A 24,632-nucleotide genomic window follows, 5' to 3' on the forward strand; every position below is an offset into this window, starting at 1 on the left:
CCCACTCAAGTGTCTCAGTAACAAAAAATGAAGGTGTAAAAGGGGGTTCTTAATCCTCATTGGTCCAGAGGGCACAGGAAGATTGGGAGGAGGGGCGGAGAGGGTAGGGTAGGGTAGGGGAGGGGACAGGAGGGGAGAGTTGGGGAGGGGATAGGGGAGAGTTGGGGAGGGGAGAGTTGGGGAGGGGAGAGTTGGGGAGGGGAGAGTTGGGGAGGGGAGAGTTGGGGAGGGGAGAGTTGGGGAGGGGAGAGTTGGGGAGGGGAGAGTTGGGGAGGGGAGAGTTGGGGAGGGGAGAGTTGGGGAGGGGAGAGTTGGGGAGGGGAGAGTTGGGGAGGGGAGAGTTGGGGAGGGGAGGGGCTGAGGTCCTCGTAGGCGACCTTGAATAGAAATAGCACAGCCGTGTGAGAGGGAATGGGGGCACCAAAGAGCCAATGTGTTTAACCTGAAACCATAAGCTCTTAGACAAGAAACCGACTATAATCGGTGCTTGTGGTACGTTCCTATGGGATCAAACTGCTGAGGTCATCGGTCCCTAATCGTACACACTACTTAAACTAACTTACACTAAGGACAACACACACACACACATGTCCGAGGGAGGACTCTAACCTCCGACGGAGGGAGCCAACGTGAACCATGAAAGGCGCCCGAGACCGCGCGGCTAATCTGATCGCGGGTTACGTCCGCAGTTCTACGGTACTTTATCCGTCCACTATCATTGTCTTCTCCAGTTTTGGCTCTTGCGGAATAATGCGCTGCTAGACACCTCACCGAACGCGTCCTCTGCACAGCTGCCGTAATAAAGGCGAATGGTGGACAAACCCCGTATTAATGTCCGCTAATAGGTATCGAGATGCTTTTGATCAGTGTAGTTCAGGGATATTTTGTATTTGGGTATAAGGGATCCGTGTTCTATTATGGTTTGTAAGACTGTAACAATGTAATCATCATTCACCTCAACTGCCTTTATTTCTGTGGATATATGTCTATCACACTGAACCACTGATATGTAAGAAACAAAACAAAAGGGTGTAATCCAACAGCGTCGTTTGCATAAGTATTGTAATGTATTTGTAGTCACTTTGGTAGCGTTGGTGCTCCCTCTTCCACTGCATTTAGAGAACCAATATACGAGGTGCACATCGGTCAATTCGTCATCAGCAAACCTATCCGTACTGCTATGTATTAGTGTTAATACACAGTGAACACTGAAGTTAGAGAACGAACCCGAGACAGAATGGCACTGAATACAAGCTTGGGGCTGAACAGTAAAGAAAGCTGTAGTGTTATCAATCACAAGAAGTACCGTTCGACAATGGTAAATGGGGTACGAAATAACACGTAATACAGTTACTCTATTACGTGTCACTGGAGTCACAGGTACATTATTCTAAAACATTTTGAAAGTATCATTGAATTACCTATAAAATTCCGACTGTGGAGTCTGGATTCACTCTGTATTACCCTTATTATTATTAGTATCAGTTTTCCTTCCTAGTTTCAAACTAGTAAATTCTCCCATTCTTTGTTGCAACACATCTGCACTGGAGGCAGCTAACACAGTTTCTTCAGCAAGATGAAGGTGGTACCAGTAAGACGTTCCTCCTACTATGTTCTGTCGTTTTAAAGATCTGAAAGACTTGGTCGAGGGCTGCTGAGAACAGAACCCATTACTCTGTTCACGTCTTTTAAATGGTCCAATACACTTTGCCTGATTAAAATCCTGTAGTCTTTATCAGCGCTTTGTATATACACTGAGTTGATCAAACTCATAGGATGCCTCCTAATATCGTGTGCCGGCTGATGTGACCGAGCGGTTCTAGACGCTTCGGTCCGGAACCGCGCTGCCGCTACGGTCACAGGTTTGAATCCTGCCTCGGGCATGGACGTGTGTGTGATGTCCTTAGTTAGGTTTAAGTAGTTCCAAGTTCTAGAGGACTTATGACCTCAGATGTTAGGTCCCATAATGCTTGGAGCCCTTTGAAACCGACTATCGTGTAGGTCTTCCTTTCGCCCGGCGTAGTGCAACAACTAGACGTGGAATGAACTCAACAAGTCGTTGGAAGTCCCCTGCAGGAATACTGAGCCATGCTGCCTCTGTAGCCGTCCATAACTGCGAAAGTGTTGCGGTCCAGGATGTTATGCACGAACTCATCTCTTGATTATGTCCCGTAAGTGTTTGATGAGATTCATGTCGGGCGATCTGGGTGGCCAAATCATTCACTCGTATTGTCCAGAACGTGCTTCAAACCAATCGCGAACAATTGCGGCCTGGTAACAGGGCGCATTGTCGTCACAGAAATTAAGTCCATGAATGGCTGCAAATGGTCTCCAAGTAGCCGAACATAACTGTTTCCAGTCAATGATCGGTTAAGTTGGACAATAGGACCCAGTCCATTCCATGTAACACAATCGACACGATTATGGAGCCACCACAAACTGAAACAGTGCCTTGTTGCAACTTGGGTATATGACTTGAGGATGTCTGCGCCACGCTAGAACCCTACCGTCAGCTCTTACCAACTGAAATACGGACTCTTATGACAGGTCACGTTTTGCAGCCGTTTAGGGTCCAGCCGATATGGCCACGAGTCCTGGAGAGAAGCTGCACGCCGCACTGTCCTAACGGATAATTGCGTCGTACGTCCAACATTGGTTTCTGCAGTTCTTTCACCCAGTGTTGCTTGTTTGTTAGCACTGACAACTCTAGGCAAACGCCGCCGCTCCCGGTCGTTACGCGAAGGCTGTAACTGAGCTGTCCGTGGTGAGAGGTAATGCCTGAAACCTGGTATCCTCGGCACATTCTTGACAACGTGGATCTCGGAATGTTGAATTCCCCAACGATTTCCGAAATGAATGTCCCTAGCGTCTCGCTCGAACTGCCATTCGGCATTCGAAATCTATTAATTCCCGGTGTGCGGCCACAGTCAGGTAGGGAACCTTTTCACACGAATCACCTGAGTACAATTGACAGCTCCGCCAATGCAGTGCCCTTTTATAACCAGTGTACGGTATATTAACGGCATCTGTATGCATGTATATCGCCATCCCATGACTTTTGTGACCTCAGTGTTTTCGCTAAAATTATCACCAATCGCATAGAAAAAACAACGGATATTAACAGGCACAGAAACAAGCTGGATTTAAATGTAGATGTACTGCACAACGAATTATTTGCGAAGCGTGAGTGATGTAATAGAACGTAGAAACGAATATCAATTACTACTTCGTCTGGAAATCATGGAGTTTGAAAAAGCTTTAGCTTCTCTTTCGACAAAATTTGTAATGACAAGCGCAAATTGTAGGTGACAATTATATAGTATCTTTTACATTACTAAGAAGATGCCGATATCAATGCAACCGCTTCCAAATTCATGAGAATGAGATTACTATTCCCAGTAATTATGACGAAAGTTTTCAGAATCTTAAATTTCGAAAATGCAATAAGAACTTGAGTTAACAGATCATATGCGAACTTAACATTTTGCTGTTTGCCACTATCGTATATAATATACAAGAAGCCAGAAGAGAAATTTTGAAAATAGGCCTGTAAGTAAACATCGAAGGGAAAATAGTCAAAATTTAAATAAATTATACAATTAAATGATGAGGCTTTTTACGTAGTAAAGTTGAAGACAACTACTCTGAGGACAGGAAAAGAAATTAATTTTAGAGTAAAACAAAGGCCTGACGTACATTTGGTCAGCTAAACATTATTTTCAAAATTAAAATTATTCCGCGAGTGAAACAGTATTACTAGTTTTGATTTATGGCAGTGAGACATGGCCTTTTAACGCGAAACCATTTAAAACAAGGAAGTTGGTCAGACCATGGAGAAATGCATAGTGCGAATTACTGGGAAAGGTAAGAAACCAACATACTGACCAGGGAATTCACTTGAGTAGAAGATAAAGCACAATGGAAATGAAACTGAAGAGGGTGGAATGTTTAGCAAGACGAATTGATGAAAGATTTGTCAATGAAGTTCTTTGCTGGAATCCAACAAGTAAGAATTGACAGACTAGTGGAAAGTGTGTTAATGAGATTAGAAAATATACATACAAAGCCAGCATGGATGCATATCGCTGTAGAAAGTAATGAAGGGGGTAAGTCTAAAAGAGATCTTGATTCAGTAGTGCTTGTGGAATGTGGGGATTATATGTAGTGGATAAACAGCAGTGTGGCTGCTGCAGGAACAACAGCGGCGAAGGAACGACGGTCGCGGTTGATTAACGATGGCGCTGGTTTTGACCTAAGGGACCACATCGGATGTCACAACTAGAGGAAACATCAAACTGTGATTTGTTAATGAAATTTCGATCCAGATGCTAAAAAGTTTTTTCTCCACGACCGATATTAAAGCCGTTTTCTAGTGGAACCTGAAATTGACATTGTAAATACACTATATACTGAATATTTAAATACTTCACACGAGAGGAATGCAGACATTTCAACAACAAAAACTAAGTTTATACATGTACAGTACAAGTACAGAAAAAAAAAGAATATAGCTTTTAGTGTGCTGTTGTGAAGCAACGTCGAGTTATTACGAAAGTAAAAGTGGATAGCTTTGAAAGTGAATATTCTACGACCAAACGATAGAAATCGCCGATACCTGTGGTGAGGATTTGTTGCTTTTATTTGTTACCTCCACGTGCATGTGTTGCACACAGATCAAGAGAGACTTAGGCAGCAAGATAGTTGTTTAGACATTTTGAAATTATGAAACAGTAATTTCTGTAATCATGACATAGCCTTTTCTTCTGCGATAGTATTGGGTCTCTCCTATCTTTAGCGTTCAACCCTGAGGTTGGTTTGCAATAGTAGTCTCTTTCGCGAATGTAACGCATTCCACATCGTTCACATCTACTGCATGTGTGGCATCCTTGGTGGTCCCCGGCGAATATTTTCCTCAATAGCTCCTTCTGCTATAGTTGCAATGATATTATTGTGTCTCAAGATGTCTCTTACGAGTTTCTCTCTTCTTCTCTGGATGTTCCTCCATATAACTATGGTTTCTTGTACCCCTCTCAGCATCACTTCATTGATAATTGCGTCTTTACAGCTGAACATTATCTCCAGGACCTCTAGCCGCCTTCTCTCTTGTTTTCCTGCTGTTCAAGTTTCACACCAGCACAGGGCCACACTCCACAGAAATGCTTTCATGACTCGTTCCCTTATTCCCAGACTGATGTTCTTGTTGGTGAGTAGGTTCTTTCTCAAATTAAATGCAATTTCTTCCGGCTTCTACCATCCCTCGTCATCCTGTTTCCCAAATAGGTAAATTCCTCTATCACTTCTAGCTCCTCTCTTCCAATTATTATTTTTAAAGGTTCATATTCTTCTTCAGTACTGCATGTCATTACTTTAGTATTTCATACCACACTGACTGCAGAAAATCCTTCCCAATGTGCTGAGGACCTGCTCCAGGTCATCTTTCGTATCCTTGACCACAGCAAAATCGTCTGCGTAATGTAGCATGTCTTTCTTCTGCCCATTAATTCTGGTCCCCACACCAATATTTGCACGAACTTGGTCATTACCATCCTGGATGTAAGAATTGAATATATGAGGAGAAAGGGCACACCATTGTCTCACGCTTTTTCTATTTTTGTTTCTTGTTCAAGATAAAAATTCCTGATCGCAACAATTTTGTTCTTATAGAAGCTATGTATCACCCACATGTCTTATGTATTTCAGACCTGCTTTCTTCAAAACTCTGGATATCTCTTGCCAGGTAACATCAGCAAATGCCTTTTCCACGTCTACAAATGTAATGTAAGTTGGTTTATTTTTCTGTGTTTACTTCTCTGTAAGAAGTCTCAATGTCACAATCGCTTCTCTTGCTGAATTCAAACTCCTCTTCGCTCGTTGTATCCTTCGCCTTCTCTTCAATTCTCCTCAGAATTATCTTTACAAGAATTCTTATTGCATGTGATATTAGGGTTAACGTTCGGTATTGTTCACATTTTGTAAGTGCCGCGCCTTGTTCGGTATAGGAAAACTGACGCAGCATTTAGAGGAACACCGTTGCTCTCTCTCCTGCGTTATACAAGGACCTACTGGATACTCCATTTTAAACCCTTTCGCTGCTACAAAGGTGATCTCTGCTTACCATGCTGAGCCGGCTTTTGTTATAGCTGTACTGCTCGCCAAATGCTGGTGTCTGTGCCAGAAGACCGGGCTCCGATCGATATAAAATACTTAACATCCGGTTTTTCGAAAACTCGTCGTCGTCGTGGTCTTCAGTGCTGAGAGTGGTTTGATGCAGCTCTCCAGTACCTACTGCAGCCTACATCCTTCTCAATCTGCTTAGTGTATTCATCTCTTGGTCTCCCTCTTCGATATTTACCCTCCACGCTGCCCTCCAATACTAAATTGGTGATCCCTCGATGCATCAGAACATTTCCTACAAACTGATCCCTTCTTCTAGTCAAGTTGTGCCACAAACTTTTTTTCTCCCCAATTCTATTCAATACCTCCTCATTTGTTATGTGATCTACCCATCTAATCTTCAGCATTCTTCTGTAGCACCACATTTCGAAACCTTCTGTTCTCTTCTTGTCTAAACTATTCATCGTCCATGTTTCACTTCCATACATGGCTACACTCCATACAAATAATTTCAGAAACGACTTCCTGACAAATTTATACTCGATGTTAACAAATTTCTCTTCTTCAAAAACGCTTTCCTTGCCATTGCCAGTCTACATTTTATATCCTCTCTACTTCGACCATGATCAGTTATTTCGCTCCCCAAATAGCAAAACTCATTTACTACTTTAAGAGTGTCATTTCCTAATCTAATTCCTTCAGCCTCACCCGACCTAATTCGACTACATTCCATTATCCTCGTTTTGCTTTTGTTGATGTTCATCTTATACCCTCCTTTCAAGACACTGTCCATTCCGTTCAACTGCTCTTCCAAGTCCTTTGCTGTCTCTGACAGAATTACAATGTCATCGGCGAACCTCAAAGTTTTTATTTCTTCTCCATGGATTTTAATATCTATTCCGAATTTTTCTTTTGCTCCCTTTACTGCTTGCTGAATATACAGATTGAATAACATCGGGGAGAGGCTGCAGCCCTGTCTCACTCTCTTCATAACCACTGATTCCCTTTCATGTCCCTCGAATCTTATAACTACCATCTGGTTTTTGTACAAATTGTATATAGCCTTTCGCACCCTGTATTTTACCCCTGCCACCTTCAGAATTTGAAAGAGAGTATTCCAGTCAACATTGTCAAAAGCTTTCTGTAAGTCTACAAATGCTAGAAACATAGGTTTGCCTTAATCTAAGATGAGTCGTGGGATCAGTATTGCCTCCCGTGTTCAAACATTTCTACGGAATCCAATCTGATCTTCCCCGAGAAAATCGGCTTTTATCAGTTTTTCCATTCGTCTGTAAAGAATTCGCGTTAGTATTTTGCAGCTGTGACTTATTAAAATGATAGTTCGGAAATTTTGACATCTAACTATTAGGTGAAAATATTTTATTTTCGCGAATCTCACAGTCTGATATCTTCACTCGAAAAAGAACTGACTTTTCTTCGTTATCTGTCATAATTACTGCGCTGCATCAAATCAAGTACAACATTGCACGGAATTTAAAATAGTTTGGACAGATAAAACACATGTCAGCTTTCCGTATGGTTGCTTTTAGCCCGTACATTGCAGAGAATTAAATGTAGAAAGTATATCGAAATGTTGTTTGTTGTGTGTGAATTCGTATGGGGCCAAATTGCTGAGATCATCGGTCCCTAGGCTTACACACTACTTAAACTAACTTATGCTAAGAGCAACATACACACCCATGCCCGAGGGAGGATTCGAACCTCCGGTGGGAGGGGACGCCTGTTCTGTGACTTTGCGTTCCAGACCACGCAGCCACTCAGTGCGGCGAAATTTTATTTAAAATTGAGAGCAGAAGGATATCTCATTTCGTTCTCGTGTTATTGGGTTTTATATCCAATGGACGGTCGCCCGCTGCGCGCCATTTCACGTCCGAGCGATAGCGAGTCATGTTGTCATAACAATCATATCTCAAACGATTCAAGATATCGAAACGAATTTTCTGCAAATTATAGCACGCTATGAGGCACATACATGGTATGATAGACAGTCGAAACTTTTGTATTCATCGCGATATGCAAGTAACTCGTTCGCAGGAGCGAGAGATCGGCAGCTCAGGACGCTCTGTAGAAAAACCCACACGACGTGCGTATACACTAGCATAAAAACTGGTGAACAGCGAACCAGGACGTGTGAACACACCCACAGCAGCGAAAGGGTTAAATCTACCGGACTGGAAGTTTTTCTCGTATTTGAAACTCAGTTTCAGGTTAAACAGAGAAAAGGGCTTCGATACAAATCTAAAACGGGTCGTGGAATGACAGAAAAACCTTTTTAGCAACTGGAGCGGATATTCGTTAACTCAGTAAACATTGCTGCGCAGCAGCGCTCTCCATACAAGGATCGAGTAAGAATTAAAATTTGCAGCAGTTTCACGCGTCAGTGCACAAGTGGACGTATTCTGTATGTAAGGTGTCTGGCAAATCCAACACCTTCCATGAAAACCCTGACATGATAGCAAATCCGGCAGTATGTCACATAGCTCCGAATAAATCTCGACATTAAATTAACCAAAGTAATATGATCAACGAGTGGGCAAATGGAATACCACAGGCTAATACAAGAACCTCTAAATGTATGTCATACCTTCCCACAATGAAACAGACGCAGTTCAGAGGGGAGAAACGAGAACAGAAGCCGAGAGCAGAACCGTGTTAAGCTTGAAGGCCCTACGATAAGGGACGGACACCCGCAAAATCCCGGCCGACCGCCAAGACCACCCCCCAGCCCACGTTAAAAGATAGAACCCTCCAGAAGAACAGTATAGATCTTACGATAACACTAAAAGGGCCATACCAGCTGCAAGTTTTAACGTGAGACTATACGCGTCTCTGTTACGTAGCAAACATTAAAAACACTGCCCTACGACGAAAAGTATAACTTTTCTCATTGGATAGGGAGAATTTTTGTAGGCGGAGCTTAAGGTTAACATTGAGACCCTGACTGGTTAGTTGAAAACACAGCCAGATACCTTTTTCTTAAACCAGCTTCGGTAAATTGTAGTAAGGAGAAGTTAGAGAGAGAGTTGCTTCCGAGACGGCGAGGTGTGTGGAGCTGCGCCGCCTGCCAACCCCTGATGCTGCCTAAACACCAACAAGGTAATGAACGCAAGCGATGCCGCACATTTGAGCGCATAAGGCTTCACTCAGAACTGCAGAAGTCGCCTCTATTTCACCCCCTTTTTGCATAATACTAGTGTCGATCGTCAATTAAAGCTCATGGTATTCACATTTGCTACGTGAAGTAAACATCTGAAACGCGATGATTTTCTGTTATATAATTATTGAGAAGCCATATCAGCCACTGTAATTTACGACAAGTTAGATAAGTAATTAAAGATAATTGAGGGTCACTGTAGACCATTTTGATAGTTTTCTCTTTTGTCAAACTTAAATTAAACCTAGATTATAGTTGTGATATGGCATAGGTCATCCTTCGATCGATTGTAGAACTTGGAAACCCATTCAGGGAATATTCGTTCACATTTTTGTTGAACGCAGTTGGTTTTTACCATCCTGTATTAAAACATTTCCTTTTATCAATAGTGCAATTTATAAACGATGTTTTGTGAGTAGAATAAAATTTCCAATGGTAAACTTAACTGCTTTTTCGACGTTATTTTACCAGCTAACTAAAAAATAGGAAAGCCTTGAACCCTTTCCACTATATTTAGTTAGTATTAAGATTCTTTTACAGGGAGTGCCCTGGAGCTGACGCTGAGATCGTTTAGTATTTGGTTATATCATCGCTAGTCTCACTGAACTCTTCTGAATTCTACATGTCATGTGTGGTCTGGCGTCTCCTTACCAGCAACAGGTCCCAGGTTCAAACTAGTCAATTCCCTAAAAAACACGCACAGAGCGTCGTTGCGCGAAAGTGGTAGGGAGACACGACTTAGAACAGACAGACAGCACGCAGAATGTTAGATGCAGTGCAGGCTACTGACCAGGTCGGAGACGTCGAGGTTGTCTGCGACCCAGTCGCGGCCCTGGCGGAACTCGTCGTGCAGGCCCATGATGTAGAGCGTGTCCAGCCCGTCGACGATGGTGGCCCCCATGGAGGCGGCGCCGAACACGCTGTTGCTGTGGCTGCGCTTGCTCACCGGCCGCAGCTCGTTCTTGCCCCAGGCGTAGCGCACGTAGTTGTCCCACGCGTGCCGCATCATCTGCAACACACGACCCGCGTCGTCAACCACCTGTGCCTACTGCCACCGGCTGCGAGCAGCGGCCGCTTGCGCAGTCGGGTACCTCCTTGATCTTGAGGCGGCGCGCCAGCGCGACGGAGTCGTTGCGGTCCTGCGCGGGCAGCTCGTAGCGCACGGGGGCGGGCGTGGGGGCGGCGGGGGCGGGGGCGGGCCGACCCGGCGGAGAGCGCACCACCAGCAGCGTGCTGAGCGCGCCCGCCAGCAGCAGCAGCGCCAGCACCAGCGACGACAGCGGCCGCTGCATCGCCTGCGCCTGCACGTGCGCCACCCACACGTCATTCCTACCACTCCCCACATCGGGACTTAACGTTCCGTCGACGAACAGATCGCAAGATACGGAGCACAAGCTAGGACTGGCAACGGAAACATACGTAGCGACGAGCAGAAAGCCCAGTTACCGTTGATTGTATTAGGCTGGTGCACGAAGTCGAAGCCCTTTTGTTTTACATGTTGGCATTCCGGTTGCTATGACTTTACGTTTGTCATCTTTTATTTGTAGTTCACTGTTGCTGTTCGAGTTTACATATTGTCATACGAACATAACGAATTGAGCCGTGGACGCTAGAAAATGGAGTGTCGAGTGGAAAAATCGGAACACTTCCTACGTATTCTTAGGCAACCAGAATGATTTACGCCGTACATGGGGATATTTCAGTTGGACAGAGAACGACAAGAAAATAGTTGTCTCGCTTTTAAGGAGGAGCGTTCTCAAAGCGACTCTTCACGTTCATGAAGACATTCGGGGTTACATGATAATCGTTTAAATGCTTTAAGCCACAGTCATCCTCGTCAGTATACTCGAGAAATGGCAAATGTGATTAACTGTGATTATTCCACGATCGTGCGACATATACAGATAACCGGTATAGTTAAAAAATCGGCTGTAAGGGTTTCTCATGTTCAAAGACAAAACCACAAAAATCAGCCGATGCCCGTATGTGCTTGCTCGTCATCAATTGGCTCGTTAACAGTACCTACTATTCCTATCCTGCATAACTACTTGTGATGAAAAATGCTGACTTTATGCTAACATAAGGAAAAGAAAGGAATGGTTGAGTCTAAACAAAGCACAACTTCCTGTACAAAGACCTGCGCGAATCTACAAGGGGTAATATTATGCATCTGGTGGAATAGCAACGGCGCGGTGTACTACGAAGGTGTAACCATCACAGCTGACATTTATTGCAACAACGCAGACGTCTTCCAGATGCAAACCAAGAACAACGGCCAAATTACTGCGAGAAGTAATGTTACTCCACGATGACGCCCTTCCGCTTTCTGCTAGACTTACAAAAAACCACTACACAGGAGTTTGGTTGGAAAGTCATTCCGCACCCACCTTATTCCCCTGATCTTCCGCCCTCAGATTTTCTGTTTCGCTCTCTAACAACCTTCAAGGAACTTCCTTTGCGGATGAAAATATGGTCCGAACATAGCTCGACGACTTCTTCGCCTCAAAACCACGCGATTTCTACAGTCAGGGAATCGAAAATTTAACCTAGCATTGACAGACTGTTGTAAATAGTGAAGGGAATGTATTATCGATGACTAAAGTTTCTTTTAGGCGTATCTGGTGTGTTTATTAAACTTATGGAAAAGCTCTATTAACTCACCAAATACCATTATCTCTGGGAGCAGTGACACCCATCGAAGCGATTTAAAATGGAAAGTCCACATTAGGCCAATCGCAGGTAAGGCATATTCCAAACTCAGATTCACGAAGGAATCCTCAGGAAATTTAGTCCAACCATAAAGGAGGTAGCATGCGAAACTCTACTTCGACCAATACTTTAATATTGCTAATCACTATGGCATCCGTACCACAAACGATTTATAGACGAAACAGAGAAGATCCAAAGAAAAACAGCCTGTTTCGTTACAGATTCATTTATCAAATGAGGAAACGTCACGGAGATGCTCAATCAACTTCAGTGACAGGCGTTCTGCATCACTGTGGCGTTTACTGCTAAAATTGCGAGACATTACGTTCCTGGAAGAGTCACCCGACATACTGCTCCCTCCTGCGTTTGTCTCGCGGGAATACAATGAACGTCAAATCGGAGAGATCCTTCCCGTGAACGCCTTGGGGCTGGAACGGAGAAGTATGGAGGGATGACAGCGGTACACAAAGTACCTTCCGCCATACACAATAATGTGGCTTGCGGTATACAGCTGCAGATTTAGTACTTTAGCTTCGTGTACCAGCTTGTAGCTCGTGAATTTGGTCGCCTAATCCGCATTACGCGTGTTTTAGTAAAGGTTCTAGTCGGAGACTAATAGGCTTGATTCAGGGCTGGAGATACTCCTAAGTATTTCGCAGCGTCAACTGGGTGGAAACAGGCTAGCGAAAAGTCGGTGCGGTAATCAGCCTTGCAAGTGGAGTGCTACTGGTGGGAAAAGTCAGTGACCAAATGACAACGTCCGCCGTCTATTCCTGAGCTTCACTGACTAAAAGATCTAAACGTGCATAAAAAGCGAGCCAATTATGGGTCCTCTTAAGTGCGAGGTATGATCATAGAGACATCTTCGTTTTAGGAGGCACCGACCTCGGTGGCCAACGGTTCTAGGCGCTTCAGTCCGGAACCCCGCGACTGCTACGGTCGCAGATTCGAATCCTGCCTCGGCCATGGATGTGTGTGATGTCCTTAGGTTAGTTAGGTTTAATTAGTTCTAAGTTCTAGGGGACTGGTGACCTCAGATGTTAAGTCCCATAGTGCTCAGAGCCATTTGAACCATTTTTTAAGAGGCAAATCGTAAGCTCTAAAGGCAAGGGGGGGGGGGGGGGGAGGGAGGGAGAGGAGCTGTTTCGATAGAGTTTTCGGTTTCGAAGATATGAATCCATAGTCGTGGACACAGTAACTCTACCAGTATAGAGACTTGCTAGAAATTGCAATTGCAACTTTCTGGCAGATTAAAACCGTGTGCCGGATCGGAATTCGATAGCGATACCTTTGTCTTTCGCGCAAAAATCTCTCGCGACTGAGCTATCCAGGCACGATTCGCGACCTGCCCTCATCACTTTGCTTCCGCCGACACCTCCCTCCCGCTGCCCGGACTTGACAGTTTTGCGTACGTTGCGCCACTAGCACTCCTGGCAGACGCACACATTTTCGCTCTTCAGCGGAGTGTGCGTCGCAGAGTGAAAATTCATTCGGCGTTTGCACGGGACTGGAACCCTGGTAAGTGTTACCGAATTTTGTAGGCGAGTGCAGTGGCTTACCTCTTTGGCAGCTTTTGTTTTTCGTCTCGGAGTTAAATTTTGGATGTTATCAGAGATCTCTTTTTAAAGAAAGCTCGTTTTCCTTGTGAAATCCTTGCTATTATCTTTTTCTTGCATTTCCCTTCTGTATCTGCCCTATTCCCTAGACAGGAATATTTATCCGCTTCGTCAATTCTTTAGTTCAAGTTTAGCATTTAGTTATTTAGTGTGGCCACCTGCTGCGCACACCAGTATCTTTAGTTTTCACTTTATAGCCATTAGTTAGAAAACGCTCCCCTTCCGTAAGACCGACTCAATTTGCGTTTCCTTACGGCGACTCCTGCTACGCCCTTAGCGAATCATATCGTGTTGATTTTCTGTCCATGACAAACAACTGCCACACTAGGCTCTTCTATGAGCAAATTAAACATCAGACGTGAAAATGAACAAGCCTGTCTTTCACTTGTCCTGATCCTGGCCTTTTTGCGCCATTCCGTTATCGGTGCCTATTTCAGTGACGAGAATGACTTAACCCTCTATCCCTCGTATTAATCACACACTGCTTAAAAATATAAAATCATTTCTTTCGCGAAGTCGTGATTGTAAAAATCCCATGGCTGAAGAAAGTTTGAGAAAGCTGGTGATTCAGCGAACCGCGTTGGCCGGGATCCTTGCTATTAGCTGGAATCAGAATGTGCAACAAAGAATGCGTTTATCAGGTCCGTGGAGGGGAAGCTGGCCGTTTCTCTCGAGTCAGCTCAACGGAAGAGGAGGTGGAGGGTGGGAGGGAGGGAGGGAGGGTGGGGGAGGAGGAGGAATGCGTCTCGGCATCCGGAGCTGCCACAAAAATTCGTGAGGTTTGGAAACGAGCACGGCAAGACAAGGCCGCTGCGGAGACTGCAAGAAGGTGGCACCTCCAGCCAGAGTCAATACCTCAGCCAGCGGGGCAGCGGCGCACGCCTTGTCGGCACCAGAGGGCCCACGCTAGATTTACTGCACATTCCGCAAGCCACACTGCGGTACTCCTGCAATTCTCCTCCTTTCCTGTTCCAGTTGACAAAGATCCGCAAGAAGAACAATTAGTCCCGTGTCATCTCTCTCTAGTTTCACTCTATGCTCTTTTCGCGAGATGTACGTAGGAGGGAACAATGTACTGATGACTGTTCTGGGAACGTAAGCTCTCAGAAAACTTACAGGAAATCACACGGCCATGGACACCGCCTCTCTTCTAGCGCCTGTCCCTGGCATTGGAAGAGCATCTCCATCACGCTTTCGCTTTTATTAATTTAACATGTGACGAAACGTGACGCTCTTCTGTGAATCTTCCTCTTTTCCTCCTCCAATCGCACCTGGTACGCGTCCATCAATGATGATTAATATTGAAGTATCGATTGAACCAAAACTACCTCCACACTTCTTGTGGGGTCTTCCAATGAATCTCACAAGGGAATGGTCCAATCCGACATGCCAAAACCTACTTTGAAATCTTTCAACCAGGAAGAATACACCGAAAGAAATGCAGTGTAAAAATTTTACGCGCTAAAGAGCACTATGTATTTTTTTTTTTTTTTTTTAAAGCTCCTCATTTTTGCCGCAAGAAGAGCCGCTTATATTAGGCTGGTGCATCAGTTCGTAGCGATTTTGTTTTGCATGTCAGTATTCCGGTTGCTATGGGTTTATTTATCGCTGTTTTTTTATTTGTAGTTCACTGTTGCTATTTAAGTTTACATAGTACCATTTTGTCGTTTGGAGATAGTGAGTGGAACTGTAGACGCTAGAAAATGGAGCGCCAAGTGCAGATATCTGAACATTTCTGACATATCCTTCTGTCTGAGTTTAACAGAGGGGAGATACCAGCGGAGTGGGGATAATGCCACTAGAGAGAGCACGCCAAGGAGGATAGTTTTGTCATTAGTGACCCTCCACGTTCGGGAAGACCTTCGGGGTTTGATGGAGATCGTTTAAACGCATTAATCCACAACGGTCCACGTCCGTTTACTCAAAATCTCGCAAATGTGATGAACTGTGATTATTCCACCATCGTGCGAAATTGGCGTGAAATGGGGAAGGTTCAAAAATTGGACGTATGGGTACCGCATGCTCCACGCTAAAATCACAAATATCGGCAGGTGGGTATATATGCATCTCTGCTTACTCATTATTAATTGGCTCTTGAACACCGACGGTTCCTATCCTGTGTCGTTACTGGTGACAGGACATTGTGTCTTTATTCTAGCGTAAGGAAAAGAAAGCAATCGCTAAGCCCAAGCAAAGCAGCAACTTCGCGTACCAAGATCTACGCGCATCCAGAAAAGATAAATGTTATGCATCTGGCGGAACAGTGACGGTCTGGTGTAGCACGAATTGCTTCCACGAGATGTAACCGTCCGTCACTGCTGACATTTATTGTCGGCAACAGACATCTTGAAGGCGCAATCAAAGAACAATTGCAATCTAAGACGGCGTGAAGTGATGTTACTCCACGACAATAATAATAAATAAATAAAAAGCACTGCACTGGAACTGGGAACATCCACCGTTATTCACCTGATCTTGCGCCCTCAGACGTTCACCATTTGCACACTATCGAACAACCTTAAAGGAAATTCCTTTCCGGATGAAAAAGAGACCCGAACATGGTTCGACGAGTTCTTCGCTTCAAAACCGCGCGATTTCTACAGTCGCGGAGTCGAGAAGTTACGCCAAGGTTGGCAGGTTGTTACACGCAGATTTTAAGCACTTAAACCATACCAAAAATGCCTCGAATCATTAATTTTTTAAGTAAAATCAATCTGACTTTTTTACGCCCGTGAATGTGCTGAATTCCTAAGAAGTTATATATTACTATAATAATGCCAACTCATCTTGGGTGACTTCTGGAAAGAGAGATGTGAATAAAAAAAAGTGTGTTGAGAGGCCCTCTTGGCACTGGCTTGGATTGCACACCGCGATGGAGAAAACACACAAACATTCAGTCAAAAGAGGTTCAAATGGCTCTGAGCACTATGGGACTTAACATCTTAGGTCATCGGTCCCCTAGAACTTAGAACTACTTAAACCTAACTAACCTAAGGACAGCACACAACACCCAGCCATCACGAGGCAGAGAAAATCCCTGACCCCGCCGGGAATCGAACACGGGAACTCGGGCGTGGGAAGCGAGAATGCTACCGCGCGACCAAGAGATGCGGGCTTCGAAATACAACAACGACGTCACCATTATAACTAAACAGCCGCTACATTACAAGATCATGGAGCCATTATCTAGCTGCAGTTGGTGGTTAATGAACCAGTCGTACTTTACATGGTCTAATTGAAGCTTTAAGTGTGATTTTTATGCACTTTCGACCTATTGACTTTGAACTGTTCTCTTTCGTCTTTGTGAAGATTATCGGTAGGAGTTGTTAGGAGTACGCTAGAGGCAATGTTTGAAATGTTAACTGTGCAAATTTTTAAGTTCAGTGATCGGACCTCAAGTTATTTCTGAATGCACTCTGAAAACTACAGGACATCAATCAATGGTTTCACAGCGGTCACAAGCTTAATCCTGTCGCGGCTGCCGACCCTTATTAAAACTATCTGTAAGTGGTTGTAAGTCAATCAAAAAATGTTTCTTAATGATTCTGCAGAGCTGTACGTGTCCGGTGCCCCACGTAAGCAGAGATAATTGTAGACACGACCACAAGTGAGACTCTGCAAGCTACGGAAGTTCCGAGAAGACGATAGAAGGGAAGCTTCGAAGTACAGCTTAGTGTATATATAGAATTCAAAGGAGGAAAGATTACGGAGCACCAGCTCGACCTGGGGACTGCCCCTACTTTTCAAAGGAAGCGTCTCCGCCTGTGTCTGGAGTAACTGACGGAAACCTTACTGAAGACCTAAAGCTGGATGTCGCACGGGGATGCAAACTGCTGTCCTGGATGCTAGTTCACGGCACCACGTCTCTCGGGACATCGTAACAAGACGCTGTTGCGTATAGTTCCTTAGCAGTCCGCGAGTGCTGCGTCCTACCGTCGGTCCCCTTTACTATGAGGAGCATCGAGATGATGTTTTTAGCAGTCAAACCAAATCGCTTCCCGCTTAGACCAAGAATTGTGAGTAAACAGAGCGGCGCGACCGGAAGCGCCGGCACGTGCCTCTGAGACGGCGGCCAGCCAGCCGAGAGCGGGCTCTGCCGCTTGACCTTACTTCCTGCCACCGCCCACTGGCCGGGCTGGCCTACTTACAGCGACGCACTGCCGCCTGCCTAATCTCACGAGATGACACTGCACTTGCGCCGGGTCGACGAACCATTCCCATCTACACAGATCCTCACCGTGTGCTGGTCTCGGATCTATCTTCACCAAAAAGGATTCTCTCTCTACAAACACATCAACGGTTCCGAACTGACCTACCACCAGCTGTTCCGAAAAAAATAATCAAAACTCCAATCACCAGTAATTGGAGTACAATTGCGTACCATCTTCTGCCTTCTGTAGGTGATAGTTGTGCACCAGACAAAAAGCAACGTTATTGTCTATGGACGCCCTTTAATGGTCGGATACTTAAGCGAGCTACAGAATTTGCGTACGATCTAGAGTTCATCCACAGTAAATCGGTTGAGAACCAGCCAACCCAAGCCTGCTTGGTCACTGATTCTAAGCAGTGACGTACTATTTTCACAAGTATTCGACGTAAATATCAAATAGTGACGTATGGTCCTTCTAGCAACTTCGATGTGAACCGCGCGTACTTTATCATCCTTGTGAAAGCACTTGCACTAAATTGATGCAGAGTTACTGAATGTATTTCTATAAGCTCTTCCCTCGAAGCGGTTTCTCTATCAGTCATTAGCAAGTTGGGAGCATTTTGAATTTTATTCATAAATTTTAACCTGGACGTAAAAGTAAACTTGTTACCTGGTACCTTTGCTGTAAAGGACTGAGTAATCTTGTTCAAATATCTTTCGGTCCATGTTTCACAAGGCACCTATTGTGCGTCGATTGCTACTGGCAGCCGCCTTGATTGGTATTAATATTACATAATGGAGGTCAAAATGAGGAATGAGTACTTTTATCTGTATCTAGAATCCGTCCGCATCTGCTAATGCTTCGTCCATCTACATCCATACTCCGCAAGCCACCTGACGGCGGAGAGTACCTTGAGTACCTCTATCCGTTCTCCCTTCTATTCCAGTCTCGTATTGTTCGTGGAAAGAAAGATTATGCCTCTGTGTGGGCTCTAATCTCTCTGATTTTATCCTCATGGTCTGCAGCCGTCCAGATATTTGTAATTTTAAGTACGAACCACAAACGGAGTACACATTTGAAGAAAGTGCGTTGTAATGATTGATCTATTAATGAAATTACTATGGCGAAAATGACTGTTTTTCAATACATTTGCTTGCTACATACTACATTATGATGCTCCATACGAAAGGATTGGAAAAAAAGTGTACACGTGCGGGATTCGAACTCCGTATCATCTGCATGGTGGCCGTGAGCTTTAGCCGCTACGCTCTGCTGCGCGAAACAGGATTAACGTTATTGGTTTAAAAGGTACGGATAAAACTTCACCATCGATTTTCTCAGAAACTAGAGGCCGTCGCATGTACAGTCACTAGCCAGGAACTGAGGACAGGTACCTCTAAAGCTCTTCAGAATCCGTGAGTAACAGGTCTGTAGGTCCCTCTGTAATACACAGGAGAGACACCAGCATGTACTCGTGCTGGATGCGGAACCGCGAGTTGTATTTACAAGCCGAGGCTGAGCTTTCTACCAGAGGCGGACGTCCTGATTAGGGCTTCCAGCTAACGATGCTTGACTTCACTTGACTCCGCGTCTTGAGATCTCCACGGGAGCCTGCGAGGAGCCGGCCCAGCACAGCTCTTCAGAGCAGAGCACGTGGCAAACCACTCGTACCCTCTGCCACATGAACCAAAGTGTCCTCACGTACTGACATCAGACAAGTAACAGCAGCGAAAAACGGAAGCATTATAGAATGGCGCCTACATCACAGACGGCGAATCAAGAACTTTACTCATCGTCCTCGTCGTCTTCCTCCTCCTCCAGCTGAAACACTGCTTTGATGCAGCTCTACATGCTTGCCTATACTGAGCAAGCATCTTTATCTCAAGTCTTGGTCCGCCTCTACAATCTTTACCCCTCTACTATCCTCCATTACCAAATCGATTATTCTTTGTTGCCTGTCAGTTCATCCTGTCTTTTAGCCAAGTTGTGCTATAAAATATGTTCTCTCCAATTAGATTCCGCACGTGAGCTCACGTCACTATAAGAAAAAGATTATTTTACGTTCCGCTGTTAAGTGTGAGTACTACCGAACTATCAGTTTAATAAGTCATGGTCGCAAAATACTAACACGAATTCTTTGCAGAAGAATAGAAAAATTGTTTAAAGTCGACCTCGGAGAAGATCAGTTTTGATTCCGGAGAAATGTAGAAACATGCGAGGAAATACTGACCGTAGACTTAGAGAAAGCTTTAGACAGTGTTGACTGGAATACACTCTTTGAAATTCTGAAGGGCATTTACAAGAGTCGAGGGGCATAGAAGGGATTCGGTGGTTGGAAGGGAGTGAGACAGGCTTATAGCCTATCGTCCATGTTATTCAATCTGTGCATTAAGCAAGCGGTAAAGGAAACCAAGTCAAATTTGGAGCAAGAATTAAAATCCAGGGAGAAGAAATAAAAACTTTGAGATGTGCCGACAACATTGTAAATCTGTCGGAGATAGCCAAGGACTGGGAAGAGCAGTTGCGCGGAATGGACAGTCTTGAAGGTGACGCTGAGGGAATTAGATTAGGAAACGAGACAGTTAAAGTAGTGTATGAGTTGCTATTTGGATAACAAAATAACTTATGATGGCCGCAGTAGAGGGAATATAAAATGTAATCTGGCAATGGCAAGAAAAGCGTTTGTTAAAGAAAAGAAGTTCGTTAACATCGGATACAGATTTAAGTGACAGAAAGTCTTTTCTGAAAGTGTTTGTCTGAAGTGTAGCCATGTATGGAATTGATGCATGGACGACAAACAGTTTAGACGAGAACAGAAGCCTCTGAAATATGGTACTACAGAAGAATACTTAGGATTAGACGGGTAGGTCACGTAACCCATGAGGAGGTTCTGAATAGGAAGGAAAAGAAAAGAAATTTGTGGCACAACTTGACTAAATAAAGGGATCGGTACACACATTCTGAGACATCAAGGAATCGCCAACATAGTATCGAAGGGAAATGTGAATGTGAATGTGTGTGCAGGGTTTTAGGGAGAATAGGAGACGAGCACAGTGAGCAGATTCAGAAGTATGTAGGTTGCAATAGTTATTCAGAGATTAAGCGTTTTCTCAGGATACAGTAGCATGAAGAGCTGCGTCAAACCAGTCTTCGGACTGAATATCACTACCACCGCCACCACGACCAAGAGAGCAGCAGCAGCATCATCAACTACTGTAGACATCTCCATTAAGCACAGACTACAATAGCCAGTCGCAGTACCGACGTCTAGCAACAATAACCGAATTAGTCCGTCGGTAAGCTGCCGTTAAGTTGTAAGGTTTCGGTTGGAGTTAGTGAGCTGATTCTGCTGAAGTTGTGAACGGTGCAACAATTTTCTCGGACATCCTTCCAGTGCCTCTCCCAAGCCGTGTAGTTCTGCTAAAGCTGTCATTAAATGAAAATTACGAGACGAAGCATTAGGCAAGAACACAAACAAGACGGGGCTAATGGAGTGCAGTTGAATTAAATCAGGTGTTAATGAGGGAAGTGGATTAGATATTGAGAAACTCTTGTAGTGGGCGAGTTTTGTTGTTTTGACAGCAAACGAATAGACGGCAGCTGAAGTTAAGAGGATGTGAGTTGCATACTAGCAATAGCTAGAAAGAGTTTCTGAAAACGAGGAATCTGTTAGCATCGAATATACTTTTAAATGTCAGGTGCTCTTTTCTGGAGGCATTTGTTGAAGTGTAGTTCTGCACGGAAACGAAAAGTGGATGATAAACAGTTCAGAGAATAAGAGAATAGAAGCTTTTGAGATATGATATTACAGGAGAATGCTGAAGATTAGATGGGAAGATCACATAACTAATGAGGAGGTATTGAATAGGATTGGGGAGGAGTTTGTGGCACAACTTGACTAGAAGAAGGGACCGTTTGGTAGGGGCATGTTGTGAGGCATCAAGGGAGCACCAATTTAGTATTGGAGAGCAGCGTGGAGGGTAAAACTCTTAGAGGGAGACCAAGAGATGAATACTCTAAGCAGATTCAGAGGGATATAGGCTGCAGTACGTACTGGGAGATGAAGAAGCGTGCACAGGACAGAGTAGCCAGGAGAGCTGCATCTGCATCAAACCTGTCTCAGGACTGAAGACCACAAGAACAACATGCATGATGTAAAAAAGAGAATTATGTAATTAGTGTAACACGAATTATTAGGCCGGTCTGCAACAATAACTTGTGATGGACGTGTGAACAATATACTTCAACCTTTTTCAGTGGCCTACGGTTGTTTTTTCGCACAGGACTTCGCAGGATCGTACACGTCGAATGCTTGCATGACAGTATCACGAGGTGCACCACTGTTACGTTGCAAGGCATCAGTTTCAGCTTGTGTACACCAGGTTCTCCCGACACTCTGAGCTAAAAGTGCTGAATGTCGCGTCGATTTCCTTCCAAGGCCGCTCCTATCTCGTGTAGTCGTGCAAAAACAGATACGGCTCACGCCAGAGTGTGAGGAGCGGGCCGAACTGTATGCAGCCATCGGGGCCTGCGCCTCTGGCACTGGCTCCCTCGCAACCCCGGACACAGCGCTTGCGTAGCTCATCAAGCATCCTTTACTTACAGTCCCAACCGTGATAAAGAAACAGGGAAAAAACAAGAGTTCCCGCTCTGTACGGTGTTGGGGGCTCTGGAACTTTCACGCATGCTCACGCTTGCGCACGCACACACGCACGCACTTTCCAGTCTCGCTCTCAAAAGAGAGGAATGGACACAGCAGATTCCGCTGTTGGCAACGGCGGAACCCATTAACACGGGGAGCGGACGTGGAGCAGCCGAGACAGGTCGCCGGCTGGTGTAACTTCCGCAGCCCGCGGCTCCACCCCCAGAGGTCACCGCCCGCCCACTGTACGAGGCCGGAAGTCACATCACAACACCTTTTGTGTGCACGTCGTTCAACTCCGTTTATATCAAGCCCTTTCACCTCGTTCCTCTCCCCGTCGACTGACGCAACATACGAGGTGTGTGATCTACCAGTTTTTATTTTCTTCAAACAACTTTATTACCCCCTTCAAGGCAGTTCCCTTCGGCAGCTATAACCGGCGGAGTCATCGTTCCCAACCTCGGCAGCAGCGCTGAAGGCCTCAGCTGGTAGGGCCTTTAACATGTCGGTCATAGTCTTCAGCCTGTTCGTCAGAGTCCCAAAAGAGGTCCTTTTAAGACACTTTTCAATTTCGGGAAAAGAAAAGAGTTCCAAGGACTCAGATGAGGTGAACACGGAGCCTTAGAACAACAGCAATGCCTTTCCCTGAATTCGGTATCCAGACACTGATGGCTCCAGTATGCCAAAATCAGTAGATACACTATGAGATCAAAAGCATCCGGACACCCCCAAAAATATATGTTTTTCACATTAGGTGCATTGTGCTGCCACCTACTGCCAGGTACTCCATATCAGCGACGTCAGTAATCATTACACATCGTGAGAGAACAGAATGAGGTGCTCCGCGGAACTCGTGGACTTCGAACGCGGTCAGGTGATTGGGTGTCACTTGTGTCATACATCTGTGCGCGAGATTTCCACCTTCGTAAACATCCCTAGGTCCACTGTTTCCTATGTGATAGTGAAGCGGAAACGTGAAGGGACACGTACAGCGCAAAAGCGTACAGGCCGACCTCGTCTGTTGACTGACAGAGACCGCCGACCGTTGAAGAGGGTCGTAATGTGCAATACGCAGGCATCTATCCAGACTGCATCAGGATCCACTGTAACTACTATCAGTTAGGCGGGGAGGTGAGAAAACTTTTATTTCATGGTCGAGCGGCTGCTCACAAGCCACACGTCACGCCGGTAAATGCCAAACGACTGAGCTACATGTTCGGTTACTTTTGATCACATAGTGTTTGAATGTCTATACATAAAGTGGATACGGGGACTGAAAATGGCATATTGAAATGCCGAAATTGCTTCTCAAAATAAAATATAATAATTTCTCAAAACATACGACTACCGGCGATCTTCCTTGGTAAATATTTGACCAGCCGCTAACCCAGATCCATAATAGACGAGCAGAGATTGAAATGAGCACTGGTGACAGTTACGGGTGCGCCATTCCACGCTCAGTTCATGAAACGCGTCAGTGGCTGGCGAGTTGTGGCGTGTGTCAGTCTATCGGTAAAACATGACCAGACGTTTTCAGTGGGCGAGACACCTGGAGAAGACGCTGGCCAGGGCAGCAGTCGAACAGCCTTTGTATCTGGGAATATCCGAACAGCAGGCGCAACGTGCAAGCTGTGTCTTGTGTGAAGACCTCCGAGGCACTAGCCTTAACACGTCAGCAAAGTCACGCTGCTGAAAATCAACAATTTTGGAAACGAGAGATGCTCATTTTGTATACCCACTGACAACAGGGATCAGAAACGGAGCGAGTACTAGTCTAATGTTCAGCTCACTTCCTTCACACGTCAAGGCCCCGCTCTTACATCATTGTTACTGGGCTTCCTTCGTTCCGGCTGTAGTTCCGCGAGTTTGACGAGTCGGAAAACTGTGGCTCTGCCGTCGCTTCATGCCCCTCGACTCGATTTGTTTTACTAAAGCATGCAGCAGTGTAAGGCTGACCGTGATTTTTTGGTAGTACGGAATATGAGTACACGATCTTGCTGGTGTAAATTAGCAGTTGCGAGGCGAAATGACTGATGGCAGGCATCAGATGGCCAACGGCGTTGCCGCAGTGGTAATATGGTTCCCACCAGATCACCGAAGCTAAGCGCTGTCGGGCTGGGCGAGCACTTGGATGGCTGTTGGCAAGCCGAGTGCATTCAGCCCTTGTGATGCAAACTGAGGAAGTAGCGGCTCCAGTCTCGTAAACTGAAATACAGCTGAGAGAG

The 24,632-nt window shown here is 45.1% G+C and overlaps 1 protein-coding gene across 2 annotated transcripts in view; it reads right to left on the reverse strand.

The window, feature by feature from the left end:
* Positions 1 to 24,632, reverse strand: part of LOC126281481 (mannosyl-oligosaccharide alpha-1,2-mannosidase IA) — a 713,290-nt gene that overhangs the window by 42,359 nt on the left and 646,299 nt on the right. Inside the window, exons 2-3 of one of the 2 annotated variants that reach the window (XM_049980482.1) lie at positions 10,381 to 10,590; positions 10,080 to 10,298 (exon numbers count right to left, since the gene is read on the reverse strand). In XM_049980482.1, the coding sequence (XP_049836439.1) occupies positions 10,080 to 10,298; positions 10,381 to 10,590 (429 nt within the window). The remainder of the gene's footprint in view (positions 1 to 10,079; positions 10,299 to 10,380; positions 10,591 to 24,632) is intronic. The other variant, XM_049980490.1, reaches the window with a different exon arrangement.

The sequence above is a fragment of the Schistocerca gregaria genome, chromosome 1, assembly GCF_023897955.1.
Source record: "Schistocerca gregaria isolate iqSchGreg1 chromosome 1, iqSchGreg1.2, whole genome shotgun sequence".
In the NCBI taxonomy this organism is placed as follows: domain Eukaryota; kingdom Metazoa; phylum Arthropoda; class Insecta; order Orthoptera; family Acrididae; genus Schistocerca; species Schistocerca gregaria.